The sequence below is a fragment of the Capricornis sumatraensis genome, chromosome 11 (genome assembly GCF_032405125.1).
Source record: "Capricornis sumatraensis isolate serow.1 chromosome 11, serow.2, whole genome shotgun sequence".
NCBI lineage: Eukaryota > Metazoa > Chordata > Mammalia > Artiodactyla > Bovidae > Capricornis > Capricornis sumatraensis.
Genome location: NC_091079.1, coordinates 27,423,368 through 27,450,603, shown reverse-complemented (window position 1 = coordinate 27,450,603; position 27,236 = coordinate 27,423,368). Strand labels below are relative to the sequence as shown.

At 53.8% G+C, this 27,236-nt stretch overlaps 1 protein-coding gene across 5 annotated transcripts in view; it reads right to left on the bottom strand.

The window, feature by feature from the left end:
• Nucleotides 1-948: 948 nt before the first annotated feature.
• ST3GAL1 (ST3 beta-galactoside alpha-2,3-sialyltransferase 1) overlaps nt 949-27,236 on the bottom strand; it is an 89,881-nt gene continuing 63,593 nt past the window's right edge. For 3 of the 5 annotated variants that reach the window (XM_068983315.1, XM_068983317.1, XM_068983314.1), the window contains 6 exons: nt 19,269-20,180; nt 12,459-12,655; nt 11,308-11,487; nt 10,068-10,113; nt 8,016-8,135; nt 949-5,334 (listed from right to left, as the gene is read on the bottom strand). In XM_068983315.1, the coding sequence (XP_068839416.1) occupies nt 5,161-5,334; nt 8,016-8,135; nt 10,068-10,113; nt 11,308-11,487; nt 12,459-12,655; nt 19,269-19,571 (1,020 nt within the window). In that variant the 5' untranslated portion in view covers nt 19,572-20,180 and the 3' untranslated portion in view covers nt 949-5,160. The remainder of the gene's footprint in view (nt 5,335-8,015; nt 8,136-10,067; nt 10,114-11,307; nt 11,488-12,458; nt 12,656-19,268; nt 20,181-27,236) is intronic. The other 2 variants (XR_011145718.1, XM_068983318.1) reach the window with 2 other exon arrangements.

The following is a 27,236-nucleotide window of genomic DNA, read 5'->3' as shown; positions in this document are numbered from 1 at the left end:
GCAGATTCTTTACGAGTAGCACCACCTGGGAAGCCCCGTCCCAACTTTATTCATAAGGAAATACACACAGAGAGGTTAAGCGACGTGCTCAAGTTCACATAGCTAATACGCAGTACCCTGAGCAGCCTGACTCCGGAGCGCCTGTGCTAATCTCTGCACCGTCCTGCCTCCTGAGCTGCCTTCAGGTCACCACAAACTTGTCAAGAGACTGGGGAGGTGTCACTGAAGAGAACAGGGAGCCCCAGATCTGGAGAGGGAAGGAAGTCTTGGCTTAAACATCACCTCTGCCCGCAACTGCCTGCTGCCATTCACCAGCCCTGCAGGGTTGTTGAGAAAGTTCAAGATCACCCCTAGGGAGGGAGTGTGCAAACTGTAAAGTGCTGTACCAACTGGGAGGTAGTATTATTGACACCAACTTTCCATTCTGTAGTCCAGTGATTGGATTGCTGGAATTATTCTAAAACCTGGGAGATTTGTGCCGACTCTGGATCGCACTTGTACCCATACATGGATGTGCCCATCTCTAAGGGAAGGAGGGACACTAACTCTGCCCACATCAGGCTACTTCATTCAGCAAACGCTCAGTGCACTGAGCGGGCATGTATCTCCTCCGCCCTCCTAGGATGCGTTTGTTCTAGACCTCACACCCCGTCTGACGGCTCCTGCGGTGGTGCACATTGGATAGATGAGACAGCTGAGGTTCAGAGGGCTTGGGTGACTGGCGTTAGTCACACAGCAGGGAGAAGGCACAGCTGCATCTGAGCAGAGGCTAGCTCTTCATGTCCTGAGCCTCTGGGTACCTGGTCAGGGTGGACACTAACCCCGGAGGTGTCTTTTAAGACTCAAAGCATCTCTTGCATGGAGACTTTGAGAGGCTGCACCAAGACACGGCCCTTACAGAAAAACGACGGACACACCTGAACGATAAAATAGCTCTCTTTTATTCATTTTGATTTGGATCATTGGAAATATTCAACAATAAATTAAAAATAAAAAATAGAGCGGAGGCTGTGGAAAGCAGACTCTTGCCAACTCCATTCAAAAAAAGCATGCAGATGAACACTCAGCTGCAAAGCACTGGAGCCAGGCAAGGAGGGGCGGACGAAGAAAGCGGACTTTAAAACACCACCAACCAACCCAACAGGACTGCAAAGAGGGGAAAAGTGCTCGGGGAACTTTGGCTTTGACACGAACTGGGTTAAGTGCTAGTGCGATGGTGCACCACGTCCATGCTACCGGGGCCCAGTGGGGGCTCCTGACACAGACCCGGGTTAAAGCTAGTGTCTGGACCAGGATATTGGGCGGGGGGAGAGGACGGCAGATCAGAAGCTGAGCAAGAGGGTCAAGTTCAACATAAGTACAGATCTCTGATGGGCTGGGAGGGAAACAGGAGGCTGGAGGCAGGCTTGGAGGAAACGCGTTGCTTTGGGTAAGGACAGACTGTGTGATGCCACCTTGCCTGGTAGCTGTTCCTCACCCTCTTCTGTGCACAGGTGTCATGTACCCACCCACGGCCCCCCGGGGGGCTCAAAACACATTAGCCCAGACCCCACAAGAGGATGACCAGCCGATGGCCTGTGGCCAACCCTGCCACAAACCAGATGTCCCTGATGGACGTGTTGACAGCCCCCAGCGTTTTGGAGGGGTGAGAACAGTTGCGGGTCCTGATGGTGCGTGGCCGGAGCCCCAGCCATCTCTGGCTTCCCTGGAGAAATCGCTTCCGACCACAACCATGTGAGGGAGGGCGAGCTGTTCTCAGTCTTCCACTTTTTCTCTGGGTTCAGGCTGCCTTGAAGGGAACAGCTGAAGCGAACATCACAGTGCTCAGCGTCCTCTGTGACTCCATTCCACCCTGGACCCAGAGGCCCAGTTTGCATCGAGGTAGGTTTGCCCTTTCCCTGGCCCTTCTGGCCACAGCCGAGCCTTGGGGGGGCGGTCTCCTGTGAACCTGCCCCCGACTCCCACCCACCATAGCAATCACCTGCCCACCCCTCGTTGCCTGGCTTCTCCCTTTTATGTCCTATTTCTTTAGATCTCGCTTCTCCCACTAATCCCAGCCTAGGTGATTTTCTGGACAATACCTGATGAAGCTGGGGTTTCCAAATGCATCCATTCAAGAACTTTCGTCTCTGCCCCAGATCACTACCCTCTCGCCCTCCTTTCTTCTCCTTCGCGTGGGTGAGGCCGGGGGCTCCAGGAGATGTGGCTACAGGCGTAGATTTTGCTCCAGCACCAGAGAGCAGCTTCCTGATTCCCTGGGGGAGCCAGAAGGCTAGGGTGTTGTTGACATCTTTCTCCCTCATTAGCCCGGTTTCTTTAGCTTCAGGCTCAGCACTGATTGCTACAGCAGGAATGCCTCTAACGCTTGCCCAGGGCTAGTCTCCAGGGAGCTCTGTCTGCGGAATGGGCAGAGCCCTGGGCTGGTATGCTGGGCCCCAAGGAGAGCCTCCCCTTGTGGGTGCTTCTCACCCTCCGGCTGGTGGCCAACCCCCCGTGGAAACATTCTTGTCCAGGTCTTGGCCACTCTTACCCCAGGTATGGGCCCCGCTGGTTTAAGGCGATGGTGTGTTAATCCTGGCCACAGTGGCCGGCTGGATTCGCTTAGGTGGCTGTTGGTAAGCCCAGGAGACAGACACAAAGCTGTGTCTGCCCCAGCTGTGGGAAAAATGCGAAGCTATCTCCTCCACTGGAAGAAGGGCGTGAGAAGGCAGAGGTCACAGCTTGCCTCGGGCTCCCGTGGCGGCCTGAGAACGAAGTCGGGTGGTGAGAGGCTTGTAGTCAGAAGCTTACACTGACCACGGTTCTCAGAGGGGCTGGGGAAGCCCACCTCTCGGTGGCCTAATAGGGACCCAGTAACACCCTCTTTTAGCTCGAGATCTATTTCACAGTCGGTTCACTTGTGCGGTCCCTTCCCTTCTCTGGCCTTGCTTTGCTCATCTGCAAAAGGGGACCTGAGGACTGAAAGGCATGTCACAATGAACAGCCTGGTGGCAGGGAGAGACTGGGTGGAGGCCAGGCGACAGCGATTCAGCCAACCCACACACCCAGCAGACTTCCTCACGTCAAGGACTGCCATGACCTCTAGCTCAGGATTTATGCTGGGAATCGTGACCTCACAGCAATTGACAAGCATTTGTCAGTCAAAAGGATCTTCAGGTTTGGAGGATTTTAATGCTGGAACAGTTTTTTTTTTGTTGTTTGCTCGTTTGTTTGTTTGTTTTTTTTCCTTTTTTTTGAAAAAAGACTTTCTGGATTCTGAATCTTTGAGAATCAAAGAAAAACTGGACCCTGTCCCCAGGCAAACCTTTAGGGGAAGAACCAGCAGGGTGTGTGACTTCTAGGGACACTTGTAAATGACCGATACCCGCTGTGGACCCTCCCTGTTGGCAGAGGGAGACGAGGAGGCGGAGAGCAGGGCTTGCCAGAGGGCTGTGGGGTGCGGTGGGGCGGGACCCCAGGCCTCTGAGAGTGGCATCCTTCATCCTCCTCCAGCCCACGGTCACACCTTCTCAAGGCACCCGTGGCCCTTCAGGGAATGCCCTCGACAGCAAGAAATTTCTCTTTTTTTGATTAAATGTCAGTGCGTGCATGCTAAGTCGCTTCAGTCACGTCCGACTCTTTGCAACCCTATGGACTGTAGCCCGCCAGGCCCCTCTGTCCATGGGGATTCTCTAGGCAAGAAGACTGGAGCGGGTTGCCATTTCCTCCTCCAGGGGAATCTTCCCAACCCGGGGATCAAACCCGCATCTCTTACGTCTCCTTCATTTGCAGGCGGGTTCTTTACCACAAGCGCCACCTGGGACTGAGTCTATTCCCACCTAGCCCCAAGGCAGTGCCGCTTGATTTGGAGATTCTTAGCCTGAGACTGAATCTAAGCCCACAGTGAGGAAGACGAAAGTGGGGCTGGAAGAGAAGGAGTTACACAGCATCCGGCAAACCTACCAACCCGACACCCCAGGGTCTGCCCACCAGCAAGCCCTCAAGCCCTAAACACCCCAGTACCCCACGTTTGAAGACTTCTACAAAACTGGCTCTGAGCGCCCACACCTCAGTTGCCTGCCGAAGCGAGTGTAACCGAGTCACAAAGTGCAGACGATGTCAGTTGAATTTAAAAGACAAAACAATAAATAATTAGGAAGGCTGACGAGGAAGAAAGAGCAGCTGGGACGTGAAGGATGAGGTATGACTTCTCCCCTCTGACGGTCACGTTTCTAGCATGTCCTCACACAGGTGGCCGGGGGGATCTGACCCTGGGGGCAACTGCTGGCTGATGCCCCCTCTCCGCCACAAAGCTCTGGAAGGTTATGGGCACCAAATCCAATAGTCTGTGAAAACAAGAATGTATGATCCATGGCTGACGGGCCTCTGGATGGAGCCTAGTTCCAACTGAGCGTTCTTGCAGCTCAAACACTGGCTCCGGAAACTAGAACACTCTCCCCAGCTACCGACCAAGGGGAGTGCGCTGCTGGGGTCTCTCCTTCCCCAAGTTGGGGCTTTTGCCACATTTCAGTCAATGTATGCATTTGTCCCCCCAGTACCAAGGCACATGGAAGCACGTAGACCAGTGCTCAGCCGTCATGATAACCACAGAGATCAGTTACTCGAGGAAACGTCAGCTTGGGAAAAAGACATCTCCTGGGCATTTAGAGTCTCTGAAGACCTTCAGGGCGGGGACCCCTCCTGGCCACGGTTCAGTGATCTTTGGGCAGAAAGGGGAGGTGGGGTGGCTCTCCTGGAGGTCATCTTCACCCAGAAACTTCCCAGCAAGAATCAGAGTGTTGGCCCCCGACCCCTCGGCAGCATAGTCTCTGTGCTTCCCCCCGGGAGACCATCCTCTCCTCTAGAACATGGGACTCCTTGGATGGGGCCTCTCCAGAGTCTTCCCGCCTCCCCCAGCCCAGAAGAACACTGGGGATGGGTGGGGGAGCGGTTTCTCCCCTCCCGAGACTGGTTCTGAGACTTGCTCTGCAGCCCTGGCAGGGGTCGGCGACCTTGCTGAGTAGATGCTGCCCAATGTTGGGGTGCAAGAGGCTGTGAGGGGCACCTGGGCACACCCCTGAGGCTGGCCCTCAAAGTTCCTGGAGAAGAACAGCTCCAGTGAGAAGCTGGGGCTGGATGTGAAGTCGCACGAGGCACACCTGTCCTCAGCCCTTCGCAGCGTCATCTTCCCTTGAAGATCCGGATTTTGTTGATGGACGCCAAGGTGGCCGTCACGTTGGACTCGAAGTCCCCATCGTGCACCCCAGTCTTTCGGAAAGCCCCCGCCGACGGGTTATTCTCCCAGTAGTGGTGCCAGTTCCCTTTGCTGTCCGCCCCGAAGCCGTACAAGTCCACCTGCCGGAGGCAAAGCAAAGGCGAGAGCCGGTCAGTGGGGGAAACAGCCTCCAGGAGCCTCCAGGAGCCTCCAGGAGCCTCCAGGAGCCGGGAACTCCCGGGAGCTCGAGGTAGCAAAGGCAAGTTGAGTCAAAGGCAAGTCCAAGGCCAGAAGGCATAATAATGGAAGCCTATTGCTTGTCTGTGCCTGCTGGGTCTACCTCCAGGGAGGTACAACCTCTTCTCCAAGGATTGAAGAGCAGAACTTCAAAGTCCAGCAGTCCACCCTAGGCCTCAGTTCTGCCTCCAGCTGGTATAACCAGTGAATGCCAAACCACTTCTTTGAGCCTCACTTTCCTCATCTGGGAAATGGGGCCAAGAGCGACGACCGTGGAGAGGTGGGTGTGGTCTACCAAGAAAAGGTACCTATCCTTTTCTTCCCCTGGGCTGGTGTTCACCTGGTCCAGAGGTCCTCACTGTCTGGTGGGTGGGTGGGGGGGTAGGCTTCTTACATGCGACAAGCATTTACTGAGCCTTTATTTTGTGTTGTGTGCATTAAACCTGTCAGAGTTCAGGGGGATGCTGGAGAAATTAGGGATGAGGGAGTTAGGTCTCAGTCCTCGGAGCTGCTGCTGCTTCTTTTTTTTAATCAATATATAATCATATCTTTATCAACATGCCCTTGCCAGCATGAGTACTGTTTTAGAGGAAAAAAAAAATTGTCTACTTAGACGAAAATATGTATTTTTGGTTATATGATTCCAGGATGTTTTCTCTTTCTCTAGCTTCTATGATCATATCACCATTTAATAAATTTAAACTAGGGTAAAACACAAAATATATGAGAAAATTTTACTTATACATTATGCAATGTAAATCCTAACTTTTCTTCCCTCAAAACTCTCCATAAACGTATTTTTAATTAATGTGCTTCTTGGAGAAACAAGTGTTAACACAAAATAATATATTTCATGATCAAATAAGGTAGGAAGTTTAATAGATGGTTATTTTTTTGCTTTTGTTCTGTTCGAAAATCAGCAAACTTATCCTGTAAAGGGTCAAATATTAAGTACTTTTTCATACCCTATCTTTTAGAAACAAATCACAGTCCTGCCCATATTCGAGAGGAGGTGATGACAAAAAGGTGTAACAGAACCCTTGAGCTGCTAACTTATGACAGCCACCAACTGAGCCCTCAAGAGGGGCTGATGCCAGGGCTTCCCCACCGCCCCCTCCCCTGCCTCCCCGCACCGAGGAGGGCGCGGCGACTGGAGCAGGCAGAGAGCTTGTCCGACAAGGTGACCTTCGAACTGGGTCTTGGAAAATGAGTAGAAGATGACCAGGAAGGGTCTGGCATGCTTTCGCTTTAGTCACGTCCGACTCTTTGTGATCCTACGGCTCCTAGCCCACCAGGCTTCTTTGTCAATAGGACTGTCCAGGCAAGAATCCTGGAGTGGGTTGCCATGCCCTCCTCCAGGGATCCCAACCCAGGGATCGAACCCATGTCTCTTCCCTCTCCTTCACTGGCAGGGGGGTTCTTTAGCATTAGCATCACCTGGGAAGCCCAAGGGACTGGGGAAGAGGCTTTCAGGGGGAGGAACAGCCATGTGGGATGCAGCGTGGCAGACAGATTCCAGGGGTGGGGGCCTGCAGACCAGGAGACAGCTCTGTGCTGACTGCAGACTTTTCAGGAAACGCCAGCACGGCCCTGGCCACCCCAGGGCAGGAGGGAAGGGCACTCCTGAGGCAGAAGCCCATGTGCTCTGCGACCAGCAGACAGGAGGTGGGGGCTGCAGGGGGAGTCGAGAGGCAGATATGGTTTCTGGCAGGGACCCCGGGTTTCTGTGAAGGATGCAGGAGACGGTGACAGAGCACAGCTCCTACCTGCGATTTCCAGCTCTGAGCCGTGCAGGGGCAAGGACGGACCGCAGGTGACAAGCAGGGACACTGGGGGGGCCTGCCTAAACCCGGGCCAGGGAGGAAGTTGGGGGGACTGTGGTCCCCTCCTGTTTCACTGCCCACAGGCAGTGAGCACCCCAGATCGCCGATGGAAACATGGGCACAGCCTGGTGGACAGCTAGGCGAGTCCATGATGGGGAAAGGCTGCTACTGCTGCTGCTGCTAAGTCACGTCAGTCATGTCCGACTCTGTGCGACCCCATAGATGGCAGCCCACCAGGCTCCCCTGTCCCTGGGATTCTCCAGGCAAGAACACTGGAGTGGGGTGCCACTGCCTTCTCCGGATGGGGAAAGGCATACTTGGCAAAATCCCTGGTTCTCAATCTTGGTGAGCAGAGGAACTCCTGGGTGCTGGGGGATCCCTTGGGTCCCTGGTCCCCAGCCAGCAGTTCCAGTGGAAGTGGGCTGTGGCCTGGGGGCTAGAATCTAGCTGCACAGATGATTCTAATGAGCAAACGAGATGGAAACCGAAGCCCCAGACAGCTCCCCCATTACAATCTGCTCCCTTATTCGGCCCCCAGGTCTGAGCTACCTGATGGGCCTGGCCCTGCCCAGGGAAGCTCCCACACCAGGAGAACACGGCTCCTTCCTGGAAGGTCCTATGGAGGAGACTGCAAGCCCCACCGTGGGGACAGGACCTGAGCTCCCAGAAAAGGCCTGGGGGTGGGGATGGAGGCCCTGACCGCAGGCGCTCTCGCAGCCCCCTGGGGAACCTGAGGCAGCGGGGGATGGGGTGCGTCCTACCTCATCACAGACGTGCAGTGAGAAGATCACCGACAGGATGCCGGTGGACGGGTACCGCCCGTGGCCCTGCAGCCAGCTGTCGAAGACGTACTTGATGAAGGCCGGGTGGTAAATCAGGATCTGCGGAGGGAAGGATGTGGCCCAGGGTGAGGGGCTGGGGGAGGACCCCAGGCACGCGTCAGGTGGCGCACGCTGCTGTGTTCACGGGGGACAGCAGTGCCCGGAGCTCATATCCCTACAGGGGGGTTGGGAGGGGTACAATCTAGTGGACAGTATGGACCCTAACCTAAATCATGAAAGGCTGGGCTGGAGGAAGCACAAGCCTGAATCAAGACTGCAGGGGAAAATGTCAATGACCTCAGATACGAAGAAGACACCACCCTTATGCTAGAAAGTGAACAAGAACTAAACAGCCTCTTGATGGAGGTGAAAGAGGAGCGTGAAAAAGCTGCCTTAAAACTCAACATTCAAAAAACCAAGATCATGGCATCCGGTCCCATCACTTCATGGCAAAAAGATAGGGAAACAATGGAAACAATTACAGGCTTTATTTTTGAGGGCTTCTAAAGTCACTGCAGACGGTGACTGCAGGCATGAAATTAAAAGATACTTGCTCCTTGGAAGAAAAGCTATGACAAACCTAGACCACATTTTATAAAACAGAGACATTGCTTTGCCAACAAAGGTCCGTATAGTCAAAGCTATGTTTTTTCCATTAGTCACGTAGGGATGTAAGAGTTGGACCATAAAGAAAGCTAAGCGCCGAAGAATTGATGCTTTTGAACTCGAACTGTGTTGGAGAAGACTCTTGAGAGTCCTTTGGACGGCAAAGAGATCAAACCAGTCCATCCTAGAGGGAATCAGTCCTGAATATTCATTGGAAGGAATGCTACTGAAGCTGAAGCTCTAATACTTTGGCCACCTGATGCAAAGCACTGACTCACTGGAAAAGACCTGGATGCTGGGAAAGACTGAAGGCAGGAGGAGAAGGGGATGACGGAAGATGAGATGGTTGGATGGCATCACCAACTCAATAGACATGAGTTTGAGCAAGCTTGGGGAGTTGGTGATGGACAGGGAAGCCTGGAGTGCTACAGTCCATGGGGGTCGCAGAGTCAGACACGACTGAGTGACTGAGCTGAACTGAACCTAAATCACGGATGCACAGAGGATGCTGGAATAGAGGATGAGGCCACAGAGAGAAAGAAAGCAGAGAAAGGTGAGGAAGGCATGGGTGAGAAGGCGGCATCTGAACAGCAGTCAGGAGGCCAGGAGCAGGACATGAGGCTGCAGGAGAAGGTTCCAAGGGAGCAGCATGGGCCGGGGACAAGGACACTGCTGGCACCCTGCAGGAAGACACCAAGCCACCTGTCTGGCCTGGCATGGGCCTGAATGACCTTCAGCTCCTAGAATGACCTCACATGCCAGCTGTCCCTCTCCTGGTGTCACAGGTGGGGAAATCGAGGCTCAGAGACACTAAGTAACGTGCTCAACGTCACACAGCCACCCCCGGGAGGACATCGGCACACAGCATCAGTGAACAAGCTGTGTGTCTCTGGGCAAGTTGCCTGGCCTCTCTGAACCTGATCTCTTCATCTCCACGCAACACTTCACTTCCACCATCCCTCTGCCCTTTGCCCACGTCTTACCTAACCCCACACCAGGGCCTACTGGGGAACATAGCGATACAGAGACAGGAGGTAAGGACTGGCTTTGAGATGCTCACACCATAGGGGCAGTGGCTCTCAAACAGCGTCAGCATCCTTGGGGGGCTTGTAAAAACCCAGAGCTTCTGATTCAGCGGATCTGGGGCAGCCCGAGGACCTGCACTGGTGACAAGGGCTGGTCCAGGGTACAGGTTTAAGGGAAACTTTCCAGGGCTCGTCTCTCTGCTCTCTAAGTGGGGGCCCACCCACTGCCGCCAACCCTGGGGGCCCAGGGGCTCTCTGCAGCCAGATGCGGGCAGAGTGGGGAGATGGCTCTCTCTGTCATCAGGCGGAGCCTTGAAAGCGAGACTGAGCTAGAGGGCAAGGCACCTGTGCCTTGACTCACCTTATTCTTTTTCACTTTGATCTTGGCGGGGACAGGAACGTAGGTACTGCAGGAGGAAAAGGCAGGTGGTTAGCATGGGGAGAGGGTCGGCTGCCTGGGCATCGGCTGGGGAGGAGAGGGCTGGAGATGCAGGCGGGCCACGGGGAGAGGCGGGCGGGCCACCGGGAGAGGCGGGGGGACCACGGGGAGAGGCGGGGGGACCACGGGGAGAGGCGGGCGGGCCACCGGGAGAAGAACTCTTCCACCAAGGGGCTCCACCTCCTGCAGTAGCCCATTATGGACACCAGAGGGCGATCGTGGCTAACTTGAGACCCTTCTGCAGACGCCAAGCTGAGCCCTAGCTGATACAGCCCCTCTGTCCAAGCCTGCTTCCCTCACTGCCCTGCACCCCGAATCCCTCGGGTTTCCTAACCAGGCCTCAGACAAGGAGGCTCTCAGCCATCTCGGCACTAAGGCCCTTTTCTTTCAGGCAGGAATGGGACCAAGTGCGAGCCTGGCCAAGCCTCCAGGTCTCCCTGGAGGACAGAGGTCATGAGGACTAGTGTGAGCTCAGCGAGACGCGTGCCAAGCGGCCGGAACAAATCAGATGTGAACTAACTCGCCGATGGTCCAGGCAGGACCGGTGACTCACACCAGAGCCTACATGCTCCTCACCCAGTCTGCCTAGCAGCCGCTTGGACAGTGTGAGAGGCGGGTGGAGGGGGTGCTGTCATAATAGGAGAGCAGCACAGAGATGAGAAAGTTCAGCAGGGTCCACCTCCTGGGGGACTCGCAGGGCGTTTGGGGAAGCAAGGGCAACCCACTCCCGTCTTCTTGCCTGGAGAATCCCCTGGACAGAGGAGCCTGGCGGGTTACAGACCACGGGGTCGCCAAGAGTTGGACACGACTGAGCAACTAACACTTTCACTTTTCCCTTTGGGGAAGCAGACCCGGGAGGTCTACTGTGTTGTGGCGTGGGGAGTCACGAGCGGGAGGAAGGCCAGAGCTCGGGGGCATCGGGGTGATGGGAGGAGGGGTACCAGGAAGAGCTGGAGGCAGCCTGGGAGCGGGGCTCTGCTGTCTAGGAGAGGCTGTCTGGGGAGGCGAGGTGCGCCAGCAGGACAGCATGAGTGTGGCTGTAGCGGGTGGAGCCCCCACCACGGCAGGGGGCTCAGAGGCCCTCACTCAGCAAGGAGGAGCAGTGACCGCCCCGGCAGTGACCCCCCCCCCCCAGCCATGCAGACGCCTCAAGGGGACTTACTGGGAGATGGTGCCCGTGGTGGTGGCACTGATTACCCACTCCAGATCGACAGTCTTGAAGGGGACCAGGACCATGCTGACATTCTCTGCCAGCTCCCTGAAGCTCTCAGGGTACACGAGGTGGTGGGTGGTCTTCCTCCCGACGTCGGCCTCAAACCCTGCAGTGGGGGCCTTGTTCATCCTGGGGGTGGGGGAGAGATGACAGGCATCATGTCACCATCAAAGATGACTTGGAGGGTCAGCTTTAGCTCAGAGAGGCTGTGCTGTGTCCCAACTTCCTCATCTGTAGAATGGGCACAGGGAGGGCATAGGTCAGATGCTTTAGCTACTTTTTTCTCACGTATGATCTCAGGTGAGCCTAACCATCCCCGTCACCAACAGCTGACTCTGTCCCGGTGCAGTGATGTACCTCACTGACCTTTAACGATAACTGGAATGTGTATTTTATGGTCCTACTTTTATGGCCAAACTAATCTGAGCATAAAGAATTTATCCCAGAACACAAGAGCTACCCAGTGGCGGCCTTGAACTCAGGGCCTGTCAACCCTAAATCTGACTCTCTTCCCCTCACCATAGAGATTCCCACTGGACACCAGTACACTGAGGATCCCCGAGGCCAGGTGAGTGGTCTAAAAACATAAAGTCAGAGTCCACAGACATGGGGGACAGTTCTAGAAGGGGTCTGAGGATGGCTGCCTGAGTTTCTCACGCTGGGCACTGGTGCCCCGGGTCTGGTGCCTGGTGTTGGGGTGACGAGAAACCCAGGAGAGAGGTTGGCATCTTCCTGGAACATTCATTTCACTTGGAGACAGGGAAACCTATGTTTGCATTAGAAGCATAGGTTATATTATGGCCTAAATGGCCAAGCAGGGACGGACTGCAAAGCTGAAACAAGAATCTTGTTAGTCTAGGCCTCCAGCCAGGCTGCTCCAGGCCGAGTTCCTGCCCACTGGGTGCTTCTCTCTGGGTTCAGAGAGGCCTTGCTGATTCATCCCCATCCTGCAACGCACATGGGGAAACTGAGGCCCTGGGGAAGTCTGGACTCCCTGACTGGAGTCCTGACCTCTGACCCTGAGCCATGACGCCTGCTGCAGCTCCAGGGGCCCAGGTAGGGGCGGCGGGGTGGGCCAGGGCGCGAGGGGCCGCTCTCACCTGAGCACAAAGTCGTGACTGTCTATCTGAGGCCCGTACCAGGACTCCCTCAGGTTGCCCGAGTTGCCCACGACGGCGCAGCGCCGGCAGCCCACGGAGCCCTTCTCCAGCAGGGGGTCCACGTCCCCGGGCACCACCTGGAACAGCTCCTTGATGGTGTCGTTCAGGTTATTAGGCTGCTTCTCCCGCTGGAGCTTCTGTGGGCAGAGAACGCGGGACGCAAGTCAGCCAGGCTGGACCCCGAGCTCCTCGGGGCTGGTGACCTGGCTCCTCCCGAGGCACCTGGAGACAGAGCTCCACCTCCCCGACAGGAGCCACTCGGGGAGACGGGAAGGCCAGAGATCACTCATTCAGTCTACAAATGCTTCCTGAGCACCTGCTATGCTTGGTGGGTGAAGAATGTGCCTGAATGCAGGAGACCCAGGTTCAGTCCTTGGGTTGGGAAGATCCCCTGCAGAAGGGCATGGCAACCCACTCCAGCAGTCTTGCCTGGAGAATCCCAAGGACAGAGGCTACAGTCCATAGAGTCACAAAGAGCGGACACAACTGAGCGACTGACACTTTCACTGTCATGAATGTGGTGCAGCTCCGGCCTCTTGAGACCAGGTGGTATGAGTGAGGCACATGGAAGAAAGGTCAGGTGACCCTTCGCGCCTGCCTCCTCTGCCTCGGCTCTGCTCCCCATCCTACCACTCGGCAGCCTCAGCCCAGGACCACTGGGGTCTGTCCAGACCTAAGAATCAGTGCTTCGCCGGATGCATCAAGGAGCTATTGTCTGCTTAACAAATTATTTTCATGTCCACACCCAAGGTCAACTACCCTGGGAACTCCCTGACCCCCAGGCGCGGGCAAACACTGGGTTTATCCTGAGGGTGGGCAAACATTGGGTTTATCCTGAGGGTGACCAGCCACCTGGTTGGCCCAGGGTTAAGGAGTTTCCCAGACTTTTAATAATCTGCCTGCCAATGCAGGATACACGGGTTAGATCCCTGACCCAGGAAGATCCCCTGCAGGAGGAAATGGCAACCCACTCCAGCCTTCTTGCCGGGAGAATCCCACGGACAGAGGAGCCTGGCGGGCTACAGCCCACGGGGTCAGAAACAGCTGAGCACTAGCACTGGGGGCGGGGCTCTCAGGGACGAACATGGGGCGAGTGGGCACCCGTCGTGAGGCCCCCTCTGCCCACCCACGTCCGCCCACCACCTCTGGGGGAGCTTGGCCACACTGCACGGTGACCACACGCTGGCACAGACCACTCCCCGACTCAGAGTGAAACCTGGAGCGGTCTCCTAAGTAGCATCGCATCTCCCGCGTCACCAGGTCATGGTGCTGTCAATTCAGCACAAGGAAGGAGGGTCTGAGTCCGTTGAGCACGTGTCCCGAATCCAAAGGGGAATTTGAAGCCAGGCTTTTATAAGCCCACCTTAACGTCTCTCCCCCAACACCACCCCTGTCTCAGAGCCCTGGAACCTTGACCTATGGAAAGCCCAGTCCCTAGGGCTGGGTTGGGGGAGGTGGCTGTGGGGTGAGTCCCACCTGTCTCACCAGCCTCAAAGACAGAGGAGGGGTTGCTGGAGAGAAAGGTGAGGTTAGCTTTTGCTCTGGCCACTGTCTAGGAAATCAGGGACCGGGGAATTGTGCGGGGAGGTCCCCGGGCACCTGGTCACCACCTGGGACGGGAGGAGCCAGCATCCACAACAGGAGGCACAGCGGGAGACCTGGATGGTGCTGTGGTAAGGCCACCTAGCATCTCCTCTAGCCTAAGACACGGCACATGCGTGCGGAGCTGTGGGCAATGACGTCAGGACCATGGGCACTGGCCTACTGTAAACATCACATAGGATGGTAATCATGAAAAGAAAAAGGGAAACTAACAAATGCTGGTGAGGACCTGGAGGATCCGGAGCCCTCGTGCCTTGCTGGGGGGAATGTAAAACAGTGTAGCCACAGTGGCAAACTGCTTGGCAGTTTCTCAGCGATTCCATCGCTAAGTACTAAAAAGAGCTGATCAGGGACCTCCCTGGTGATTCAGTGGTAAGGACTCGGCGCTTGCACTGCTGAGGGTCCAGGTGCAATCCCTGGTCAGGGAATTTAAGGTCCCACAAGCCGCAACCAAGAAAAGGAGAAAGAAACCTGAAATCGGGGTCCTGAACGAGGTCACTTGTGTTCAGAGCGGCATTGCTCACAATAGACAGAAGGCGGAGACAACCCCAGGGTCCACTGACAGACAAATGAATACGTGAAATGTGAAGCATCCGTGCAATGGGACATCACTCAGTCATTAAAGAGAAAAAGAAAGAAAAGGGACATTCGATATCCAGTACCAAGGGGTGAATTTTAAAGCACATATGCTAAGTGTTATTTCACTGACTTACTTGCCAGACACAGGACATATTTGTATGATTCCACTTACAGGAGATGAAGTCACCAGATGCATCAAGACAGAAAGTAGAATGGTGGTTGCCTGGGGGATGAGAGGGACGGCATGGGGTTTCGCTGGGGTGATGAAAGTGCCAGGTATGGGTAGTGGTGATGGTCACCCAACATCATGAATGCATTTACTGTCACTGAATTGCACACTTATAAAGAGTTAGGATGATAAACACGGTGTGTACGTGGTGATGGTTTAGTCACTCAGTTGTGTCCGACTCTTTGTGATCCCACAGACAGTAGCCCACCAGGCACCTCTGTCCATGAGATTCTCTAGGCAAGAATACTGGAGTAGGTTGCCATGCCTTCTTCCAAGGGATCTTCCTGACCCAGGGATCAAAGCCAAGTCTCTTGAGTCTCCTCCATTGGCAGGTGGATTCTTTACCACTGCCCATCTGGGGAGCCCATGTGATGCCTATTCTATCACAACAAGACAAAAAGCACATCCAGATTAAACACTTGCTCCTATGGGACCTCCTGGGGCAGCTCCAGGCTCCTGAATACACGGTCACCTGGGGATCTCGCTAACATGCAAGATCTGGGCACCAGATTCGGCACTTCTTACAGGCTCTCAGGCGATGCTGCTGCTTGTAAAGTGGGGACCACACTCTGACAACCCCTGGGATTGAAGACCACAGCCAAGCTCCCCATAAGGAAGGGCCCGGACATCATGAGGATGCACCCAAGACCAGAGAGAGTCCTCGGGGAGCATGACGCTGCATGCTGGGTTAAGGAGCCACGTGGCATTCTTTAATCCAGCGCTCAGTAGTTAGTTACTGAGCGCCTCCTACGTGACACACATGCCTGCTTTGTCTCAAGGGACCCAGAGTTTGAAGGCTCAGAGCTGGCACCCGTGTTGGGAGGACAGCCTTTCGTTGTCCCATTCACCTATTAGTGACTCACTCCTTGATTCATTTTTAAAAGCTGTTGTTCAGTTACTCAGTCGTGTCCAAATGTTTGTGACCCCAAGGACTGCAGCATGCCAGGCTTCCCTGTCCTTCACCATCTCCCAGAGCTTGCTCAAACTCATGTCTATGAAGTCAGTGATGCCATCCAACTATCTTGTCCTCTATTGTCCCCTTCTCCTCCTGCCCTCAATCTTTCCCAGCATCAGGGTCTTTTTCAATAAGCTGGCTCTTCTCATCAGATGGCCAAAGTATTGGAGTTTTAGCATCGGTCCTTCCAAGGAATGATCAGGGTTGATTTCCTTTAGGATTGACTGCTTTTAAAGAGTAAGTTTATTTTAAAAGGCAATCTCATATCTCTGCCACACGTGAAAGCCAAGAGTTACTTGGCAGAACTAAAAAAGTAATTATCCAATATGATGAAAACAAAATCACCTTATTCACTTCCAGCTCCATCCTGTTGCTTGCCCAGGCAAGCCACCCTGTCTTCACTATTAATAGAACTGAGACGGGCAGGTGTTAAAAGGCTGCATCACGAAACAAGGAGGCACATGTAACCCTTGCAACTTCAAAGATGGAAAGAGAATTAAAGCAGGGATGACTTCCTCCAACCCATGCCTGACGGGATGGTGTTAAAGGCCCTGCCCCCGTATCACCAGGAATCACGCCCCCGGGCCCCAGCTCACACTCCAGGAATCTTGGCTCTGTTCCCGACCTTCATTGGCAGGAGAGAAAACTGAGGTCCAGAGATGGAAAAATTCAGGCCAGTGGGGGAGGGCAGAGCGGGTAGAACCGGGGGCAGCGGGGGATCTAGCTGTTTCTGGGGATGAGCACCCTAAAGCGTCCCCTCACTGGCCTGGGGAGCTGAGGCCGGTCACACCCTTCTGCATCCGTCCTCCCTGGGAAAGGACCTCCTGATTTCTCTGTCTTCTGGAAATGACAATGCAAAGTCCCAGAGGGCTGCTGACAAGCACACAGGAGAGAGTGGGGCAGAGGTTCAAAGTCGCCTCCTTCCCTTCTCCTGACTAGTTTCCAAGGACTGTAGCGTATTTCCCCGTCTGCAGTCAGGGCTCAACCAGTGCCTGCCCGCTGCTGGTAGGGCTCGTGTCTTAGGGCAGAGCCTGGAGGCAGAAACTGAGACAGCCAGCGTGACCTTGATATGAAGGACGTGGGGGATTTTGTGATCCCCAAGGCACCTGGGCTGTCAGCTTCCAGCCCCTAAAGCCTCCATCCCTGGTCCAGCCTCCCTGCCCTCGCTCCCATGTGGGTCTGGAGAGGCCGCAGTGGGCAAGAAGGCAGAAAACAACGGTGCCTGGGGGCAGACGGCACAGCCCCAGGCCTGGCTTTGTACTGACGGCCGGGTGACCTCAGTCAAGTCCTTCACCTTGACCTGGAGACAGGAGAAGAGGCAGCAGACCAGAGGGGAGGAGCAGTCTAGGCCCAGCCCCTCTGACTGACGCGTCCAGCACCTTCCGTGGCCCCCTGCCAGACCCCAGCCTGCAGGGCATTTCCTGCCAGGCTCGTCACATTTGGAAGGCCGGGCTCTGTGTTCAGCATCCTAGATCTGGATTAGGCCTGGATGCCTGGGGGCCTTTAGGCAGTTCTATGGTGCCTCCCGGGAGCTCTCAGGATGGTTTTGATTCCAGTATTCTGTGTCTCTGCCTGGAGGGACAGAAGTGCTTGTCAGATGTGGTGTCCCGACTCTTTATTCAAAACATGTGGTCTCTGTGTTGTCAAGGAGCCCAGAAGCTGGAAAGGCCTGCTCCTTTCTGTTGATTTCTATTGGTGAGGCCCCTTCTCGCTTCCCCTCCTCCCCTGCAAAGTCCCTACCAGGGGCTAAACTCCAGCAAAGAAGGACTGCAGACAAGCACTGGGGTAGGGATTTAAAAAAACAGATAAAATGTTAAACAGCCATGTGAGAAAATATTCAGCCTTCGTACATGCTGAAAAAAATGCGAATTCATTACCCCTTGCCCATTAAAGCAGCGCAAATAACTAAAAATGTTAAAAGCTAATGTTTGCAGTGTTGTAGAGAAACGTAGTGAGGAGACTATTATGACTTCAATCTGAAACTCAGCAAGATGAAGTTCCTCAGAATCATTCTTGATATAATATAGGAAATTAAGAGCAAAAGCCAGGGACCCTGGGTGCCTACCACCCATCACTCAGTCTTGTGACTGTCCATTTTCCCTTCTCTCCCACCATCCCTAGAAAGGGAAAGCTCTTTTTTTCCATCTAAATATATTGGCATCTACTAGATGCTCAACACATCTTGAATGACTGGGTACTTTTCACTCTCCTTCAATCCATTTTGCATTTGACAACCAGGGTGACTTTTCAAACAACTGGGTCAGACCACGGACCTCTCCCGATTAAAACTCTTGACGTTTTCTGCTGCATTTAGACACAAATGCCACACTCTTCGCTTTGGGTCTTGCCCGCTCCCAGACCTCCTCTAGAGGCAGCAACCCCCACTCACGGCCACACAGAGCTCCTCTACTCACCTCCCCCACCCCCCAAGACACCAAGCTGATGCGGCCCCAGGGCTCTTGCACCTGCTGTCCCTGGGACCTACCGCACTTTCTCCTGATCCTTCCACAGCCTGCTTCCTCTCTGCCTTCAGTCTCCACTCAAGTCCTGGCTCCTCAGAGGTCTTCCCATTAACCCCATTTATAGAGGCTTCTGCCCCAAGCTCTTCCCTATCACAAACCCCTTTGTTCTTCCTCCGAGCACTTTTATCTGAGCCTATCTTGTTTGTTTGTTTTTTATCATCGTTCTCTGCCAGAATATAACTGCATGAGAGGAGGATTCTGTCTTTTTTGCTTCTCAGTAATAGTTAAATAGTGGCCTCTAAAAAGATATGTCCAAGTCCTGACCCCTGGAACCTGTAAATGGGACTTTATTTGGGAAAACAATCTTTGCAGATGTAGTTTAGAATTCAAGATGAGGTCCTCTTGAATACAGAGTGGGCCCTAAACTCAGTGACAGATGTCCTTACAGAAGAAGGAAGATAGGTGCTTAAGACACAGAGAAGGGGTCTGTGTGAAGACGGAGGCAGAGACCGGAGGGATGTGTGTACAAGCCAAGGAATTTGCAGCGATCAGCGACCCTCAGAAGCAGGGAGAGAGGTGTGAGATGGAGTGTCTCAGAGCCTCTAGAAGAACCAACCCTGCTGATCTCAACCTTGATCCCAGACTCTGCCTCCAGAAACAAGATGGAACGCACGTCTATAGCTTCAAGCCACCTTCTACGTCACCTGTTTCCGGCAGACACCAGAAACGCCTACAGAACCCTCGGCTCTGATTTATATAGAGTGGATTCTCAATGCATAGATGCTGAATGAATGAATGACTAATATTCCGAATCTCACCAAGCGCCTGGCAGGGCCCCAAGTGCACGCCAGGGACTGAGCGTTTGGCCGTCAGGAGCCCCCACCCTGCCTCCCACGAGACCCACCCACAGCCCCGGTTCTCACCAGCCACCAGTTGTAGGTGTCTTCCTCCAGGAGCGCGTTCTTGGCCGTCAGCAGGGGCTGCATGGACCGGTTGAACCGCTCGTCGAACCAGGAGGAGACCCTGCGTTGCCCGATGCAGCGAGCACAGGTACAGGGCCTGTTGGAATACTTCATGAGCTTCTTGAAGTTCTCCGAGAGCTCGTGGACCATCTGCTTGGGGAACCAGGTGGTGGCCAGCATGGTGTGAGAGTAGTTCAGGAAGAAGGAGGTGAGGAAGATGAACAGGAGGAGGAGCGTGAGCACCTTGAGAGTTCTTTTCCTCATGGTCGCCTTTTCTGCCTTCCTGAGGGGGCGGGGCAGGGATGGGCTGGAGGAGACCAGGCCTAACTGGGGAAGAACTCCCAAGAAAGAGCCCAGAGATGGAGGCTCAGTCGCAGGGCAGGACAAGACAGGGACGGCCAGGGAGATTTAGAGCCTCCTGACGGCCACGTCTGCAGGCTGAGGGCCACCAGGCTGTGCCGGACATCACCCGCAATACTCAGAGGCTAAGTGGACCACTCGTGGTGGGTTGGCTCTGCTGGCATGCAATTTGTTTTTTCAGGAAATAAAGTGGCCTGTTTCATCAGCAATCTTCAAACAGCCGATAACGTCTCTTGATGAAGCTTTAATCAAAACTTAATAACTGTGATTTCCTTTCCCATCCAAGGGGGTGGCGGGGTAATTAATCCTTGTGACAGTCCAGGGTCCCTTGGAGGTGAAGACGTCGTAGGAAAGGCCGCGGTGCGGGACAGAGGGAAGCTGTTTCTGCCACCGCCCTCTGGAAAGGATGGTGCGTGACAGTCCTTAATTAGAACTGGGTCTTGCCCATGCTGTCACCAGAGATGTGGTGGGGAAGCAGCTGGCTTGATGAAGGCACTGGGGGCTGTCTGTCATCTACACAGAGAAAGAGGAAGAAAACAGGATGAATGTCTATTCCCTTCTTTTCTCTCTCTCCACTTCCTCCATTTCTGCTCTGTTGCGACACCACCGATATGGCAGGTGACAATTTTTTAACCTTTTGAGCTTCAGTGCGTGCATGTGTACAGTGGGATGTTAATGCCTATTGTGCAAGGTTGCCAAGAGACACGGAAGGTGTCCCCCCACATCTTCCCTGCAGCCAGAACCTAGTACATTGAAGCACTCGACCAAAGTTTGTGAAATGAGTTAATAATGCACGTACGGTGCTGGGCACACAGAGCTTGCTGAGCACAAGCTACTTTCTCTCTCCTTCACTCCCTCTTGGATTCTGAAGTTCAACAACAACCAAAATGCTACTCTTAGAAGGTAGCCCAGACTTCTACCTGGCCCAGGTTCAAGTACTGGTTTACCAGCTGAATGGTTTGGGACAATTTATTCAACCTTCCTGACCCTCAGTTTTCCCTTCTGTAAAATGGGACAATAATACCTCCACTTATGGGATGGGCCATGAAGATAAGACACAAGAGATTCAAGCTCGATCCCTGGGTTGGGAAGATTGTCTGGAGAAGGAAATGGCAACCCACTCCAGTATTCTTGCCTGGAAAATTCCATGGACAAGAGCAGCCTGGCAGGCTACAGTCCACAGGGTCACAAGGAGTCAGACATGACTGCACACACACACACACAAACTTTCCTTTGCCATTTTCTGTGTATGAATGGATATTCTTGGATGAGCCACTAAGAGCCAGAAAGGATGGTGCATTTATGCATATCTAATTCCTCAACTAACAAAGTATATTGTCACCCAGATAGGGGTCTCCCAAGTTATCCAAAGAAGAAACTGAGATTCAAAGAGATTAAGTGGCTTTGCCCAAGGTCATGGGGAGAGGAAGAGGTGAGATCTGAGTCTGGATCCCAGACCTTCTGAGTCCATGCACCTGGAGGGGCTGGGGTACCAAGAACAGGGAAGGAGTGTGCCTTGGATGGACACCCTGTCCGTTAATTGGGCCCCAGATGACCATACTTGGAGGGATACAGAGAAAGCTGGGAGCCATTTATTCAGAGAAAGCACACCGGGACGCCTCAGAGATTCGTAACACAAGTCCCCACACCTCCCTGGCTTTTGGGTTCCTGCACAGCACAGCTGTGGTCACACCTCTGCACTTGAACCTGACTCCCCTTGGTCCTTGCTGAGCATATGCCCCTGTCTCTATCCATCTGATCAATTACGTTTGCCATCCCAACGTGTAGGCTGTCAACCAGCTGGATTTCCGGGCCCCTCCCCTGGCCCCACCCCCAGGGAAGAGACAGTGAAAGGAAGATTGATTACTTTCTGGTAGAAAGAATCTGGAAGAAATAATCTGGGGCAGTTCAAAAATCAGATTAAATCCACACCGCTGTCCTGGAGATAGCCAGGGGACAAGACGTGTTGTACTGCTTCCTCGAGCCCTCAGCCCAGGGGGCAAGGTCTCCCCATTTGCCTTCTGCTCCACTTTGTACTTGTCGTCACAGCGTGACTTGTATGGAGAACCTAACGGTGTGCAAAGCCGTCCCTTCCAGCCATCCCCTGCTCCTCCGTCCAGCAACCAGCTCTGTCATCTGAGTCAGATTAACCTGCTTATCCTCAAGGGCGGACTCTGATTTAACTTGGCAGGCAGAGGGTTCCCACCCCTCCTATTGCAGTAATTGGTCTAGGGATGGGCACTCAGCCTAATTCATCTGGAGCGAAACTCCTGACTTTTGCAGAGGAGGGGGGAAAGAGACGTTCTTTGGCTTTGGCCAGTTTGCTGCTTGGATGTGAGGTCTGGAGTTGTACCAGACACTTAGCTCCCTCACTGGAAGAGGCGATCGGTGTTAAGTCCCTACTTGATCATGGCTGCCACCCTCCCTGGGCCTTGACTTTTCAGTGACATCAGAGAATAAATCCCCTTTATTGTGTAAAGCAGACTGCTTGTAACTTGAAGCAACATGACTGATCCACAGGTCACAGTTGTTCTGGCCTCTGGGCACCCAGCCTGGCCGTCCCCACCATCCAGAAAATCCACCCCACCCTGCTTGGCTCCCTTGACTCTGGGAGGGAGGTCTGCCCACGCCTGGCCTGAGCGGGGGCCTCTCCTGGCTTCCGCTGCATCCCGGCTCCTCTCTGCCTGTGCTGTGTGCTTGTCTGTCTCCTCCCTGAGCTGGGCGCTCGTGAGGATGGACACTCAGTCCCACTCATTGTCCTGGCCCTGACATCGGGAACCCACAGGGTGTAAAGGGACACAGACGTAGATGAAGGGAAAGAGCCACTGAGTCAGAGGGGAGAGCTGGGCCAAAAAGCACAGGCTGAGCCTGAAGACAGCGATTCTCACCAGGCTGCTCAACCCCATTTGCTGTGTGACTGTGAACAAGTGCCTGACCCTCTCTGAACCACCCCTTCAACTGGAAAATGGAGCTGACAACACAGATTCTGCCCACTTCTTGAGGCTATCAACCAAGGTACGATCTATCCATTCAACTGATTCACTCAATGCGTATTTGCCAGGGCCCTGTGCTGTGCCAGGCTTTGGGCTGGGTGGCAGGGATCCATCATGAAAATTTCTTAGTGGGAACTTCCCAGGCACCTGCAAGGCCCCAGCACCTTTGGAAGAGAGGATGCTGGTGTCCTGGGATCCGAGAGGGGCATGCATGTGGGTGGGGCGGAGGGTGTGCAGGATTCAGAAGCCAGGATCAAGACTGAGTGTCTCTGAGCAACATGGAGACTCACTGGAGGGTCTGACTCACAAGGTCTCATTACATTTGTCTTTGTAATGAGCAGAGCCCATGATGCTCTTATGAACTCTGTATCCTGATGCCAAGGGCATCATTTCACTGAAACAGATAATTACTGAACCATGTTGATCAAATACAACTGTGAATGAGAAGCTAGGTCCCTTACAATGTCCCAGCTCCAAGAGAGGTATTAACATTCTACCCTGATGGTGGAGGGAGGGGGCAATGAGTGTTGGGACAGAGGGCAAGGCCCAGCTGCAGAGGCAGGGGGGACCGTGACACCCTTCGCCCATCCATTCATCTGGTACATCCTGGTAGCTGCATCTCCGAGGCCAGGGTGCTGGTTCTAAACCCACCTACCAGCAGACCCTTCCAGGCTGGTACCCTCAAAAGCCCTGGAACAAAACTGCCGTGGAAAAGTAGGAACAGCCCTCCCCCCCACCTTCTCCCCTGCCCCAGTGAAGAAACAAAGAATGCGTGACTTTCTGTTCTCTATTAAGTGAGGCAGCCTGCAACACACGGGGAACGCCAGCCAGGGCCCCTGAGATGGGACCGAGGCCAAGGCGCCACGGGCCAAAGATCTCCCAGAGCCAAGTGCACAGCAAGGAAGGCTGGCTACGCCTCCCCTAACAAGGACGAGGAGAAGGAAGGGGAGGCGGACCCAGCTCCCAGTGCTGTCTGCAGAGAGGCAGCCATGTCTCAGCCACGGACAGGAGTTCTGGGGGACGCACGGAGGAGGTGCACAGAAAAGATGGATAATTTGGAACGGTGGCTCAGAGGGTAAAGCGTCTGCCTGCCATGCGGGAGGCCCAGATTCGATCCCCGGGTTGGGAAGATCCCCTGGAGAAGGAAATGCAACCCTCTCCAGTATTCTTGGCTAGAGAATCCCGAGGACAGAGGAGCCTGGTGGGCTACAGTCTATACGGTCGTGAAGAGTTGGACATGACTGATGAACTTCACTGGGGGACGCACAGAGGAGGTGCGTGTCACGGTCCTACAGGATCACCCCTCAAAGTTGACACAAGTCAGTGCCCCTTCAGGAACTCAGAAAGGATTCCCTGAAGGAGGGTCCCTAATGAAGCTACCCTCCCCTCCTCCACCCCGAACAATAGGGAGATAGTGGTGATTACCAGCCACTAAGAGAAGAACTGCTTCCAGTACTTGGCAAACCAAATGAATGGACAGATTGGGTTTGTGAATGTTTGGTTAATGCCTGCTAAACTTCCCGCTTGGGAAGATCCCCTGGAGGAGGGCATGGCAACCCACTCTAGTATTCTTGTCTGGAGAATCCCATGAGCCAAGGAGCCTGGTGGGCTTCAGTCCACGGGGTCACAAAGAGTCAGATGCGACTGAGTGACTGAGTCAGATGCGACTGAGTGACTGGTAGCTCTCACAAGGCTGGGATGTCATACTAGCTCTCTGCATAGCCTCCTGCCCTATGTTGGCTGGTGAAGTGACCGGGTGAACACTAGGTTGCTGGTAATATTCACACTTCTGATAAGGAGTGTCCTCCATGGGATCCTCAAGTCAACTGGGTGAAATAAGCCAAAGGAGCCACAGGGTCCCAAAGTCAGACACAACTTAGACACAACATCAGACATGTTTCCCTGAAATGAGAAACCGAGGTTCAGAGAAGGCATGTGACTTGTCCAAGGTCATACAGCGAGATGCCAGCAAAGCCGGCACTTTGCTCCAGGCTCCTACCTCCTGCTGGGCTGTCCTCCTAAACACAGCTAACTGTTCTACTTCATCAGGACCTGCCCTCACGGCCCTCATTTCTTTTCTTGTAATTTCTGTTGGTTTCAAATCTGTCATGTTTCTGACTTCCTGAGATGGATACTACCTTGTCCATCCTCTCTTCCACTGTGTCCACTCCATTTAAATTATATACTACATTTATTTCAGTTACTGTAATTTTTTCAGTTTTAGAATTGCCACCTGAGTAATATTTTAAATAAGATCCAGTTTTCAGGTGAAAATCTGCACCTTGTTGCCTGTCTGCCTGAAATGATCCATCACGGTTATTTTAAAACCATGTCTTGCCCTGGTGACATCTGGAGGAGATGAGGGTCTATTTCTGTTGTCTGTTTTCTCTCCTTCTCTCTCTTTGGTCATTTGGTTCTGTCTCCTAGCATGCCTGGTTAACAGTGGACAGAGCGCGGGCCGGAAGTGTAGCAGCTGAGGACAAGGCGGGCCTTAGACAGGAAGGAGTCTGTTTGCCCCTGGAGGCAGGCAGAGCACAGACACATGCCCCCTGTCCCAGCTGGTGACCAGACAACCAGGCCGCACAGTCTTCATGACGACTAGTTATTCCTGGCTTGCCCTTACTTATAAGGAATAGCCTTTCTTCTTTTAAGAAAAATATTTTATTCCTTTATTTTTGGCCCTGCTAGGTCTATGCTTTGCTTTGATAGGCTCTCCTCTAGCTGTGGGCTCCCCTGGCGGCTCAGACGGTGAGTCTGCCTGCAGTTCGGGAAACCCAGGTTTGATCCCTGGGTCGGGAAGATCCCTTGGAGAAGGCAACGGCACCCCACTCCAGTACTCTTGCCTAGAAAATCCCATGGATGGAGGAGCCTGGTGGGCTACAGTCCATGGGGTCGCAAAGAGAGACACGACTGAGCGACTTCAGTCTCTCTTTCTTTCTCTAGCTGTGGCGAGTGGGGGCTACTCTCTAGCTGTGCTGCACGGCCTTCTCACTGCAGCGGCCACGCCTGCTGTGGGCTTCAGTGTTGCAGCTCCCAGGCTCCAGAGCACAGGCTCAGTAGTTGTGGCACGGGGGCTTCTCCCACGGAGAAGGAAACGGCAACCCACATCAGTATTCTCACCTGGGAAATCCCTAAGGACAGAGGAGCCTAGTGGGCTACAGTCCACGGGGTCCCAAAGTCAGACACAACTTAGCGACTGACTTCCATGCGTGGATATTTGAATTGCTTCCACCTTTACTGGACTATTGAGCCACTTTATTGGTGGCTCAGTGGTGAAGAATCCATCTGCCAGTGCAGGAGACCCAGGTGGAACCCCTGGGTCAGGAAGATCCCCTGGTGTAGGAAATGGAAACCTACTCCAGGATCCGTGCCTGAAAAATTCCATGGACAGAGGAGTCTGGTGGGCTAAGTCTACGGGATCATGAAGAGTCAGACATGGCTGAGTGACTGAACACATGGGCTTAGTTGCTCTACAGCCTGTGGGATCTTCCAGGACCAGGGATGCAACCAGAGTCTCCTGCACTGAGCCACATAGTCCTTCTTAAAGGAAAGCTGGGAGGGCTATGAGTTTGGAGGCATGCCTCCTCCATGCACTCTCTCACTTCCAGTTTCTTTCTCCCCTATACTGTGAGACTGTCAAAAGCTCAGTCTAGCTTTTCAATCTCTCAGCTGCTGTGTTCAGCTTGTTTCCTTAGGCTCTAGTCCCATGCAACTTAAATTCTGCCAAATGCCTCGAAAGGAATAAAAAAGGTCCAGAATAATGGCCCTCTTCCTGAGGTTTCTGTTGCTTTGCTTCTAGGCCCCTTCATTTCAGCTGACCTGGGAGTCCTGCACCCCATTTTCATCTCGTTTCATTATTACTGGTGGTCACTCCTCACCTCTTGAGAGTGCTCAACACTGAGCTGCTTCTCTCTGCTTGTCTTCTGGAGCCGCTGGCCACAGGACACTTGGAATCCATCTGTTCTGGTTCTGTCCCAGTGGATCACGGCCAGTGGGTTGTTGGAATAAAAAAATGGCCCAGACATACCTGGGTTCAATCCTAACTCTTCCTATCCCCAGTTCTGTTCTCAGGGGTAAGGCACTGCAGCTCTCAGACACTTGGTTTCTGAATCCACAAAGTGGGACTGTGTGCGTGCTCACTGATTTCAGTTATGTCTGACTCTTTGTGACCCCATGGGCTGTAGCCCGCCAGGCTCCTCAGTCCACGGAATTCTCTAGGCAAGAACACTGGAGTGGGCTGCCATGTCCTCCTCCAGGGCAATTTCCTCACACAGGGATCGAACCCGCATCTCCTGCACTGCAGGCAGATTCTTTACCCCTGAGCTACCGGGGAAGCCCACAGCGAGGCTTGTAACGCCTGAAGGCAGGGCTGCCGTGGGATAAAGGGGTTTGCACAAAAGCGAGCAGCTTGGTTTGAGGGCACAGAGCAGGCTCCTTATAAATGTCAGTTCTCTTCCCTCCCTGAGTTTCAGGTTTCTTATCTGTAAAAAGCCCAACAGATTCCCTGGCTTGCCTTACTGGCGGGGTTATTTAAAAGACTGAGTGAAATCAGGCATGAAAGGACAAACTAGGGGAA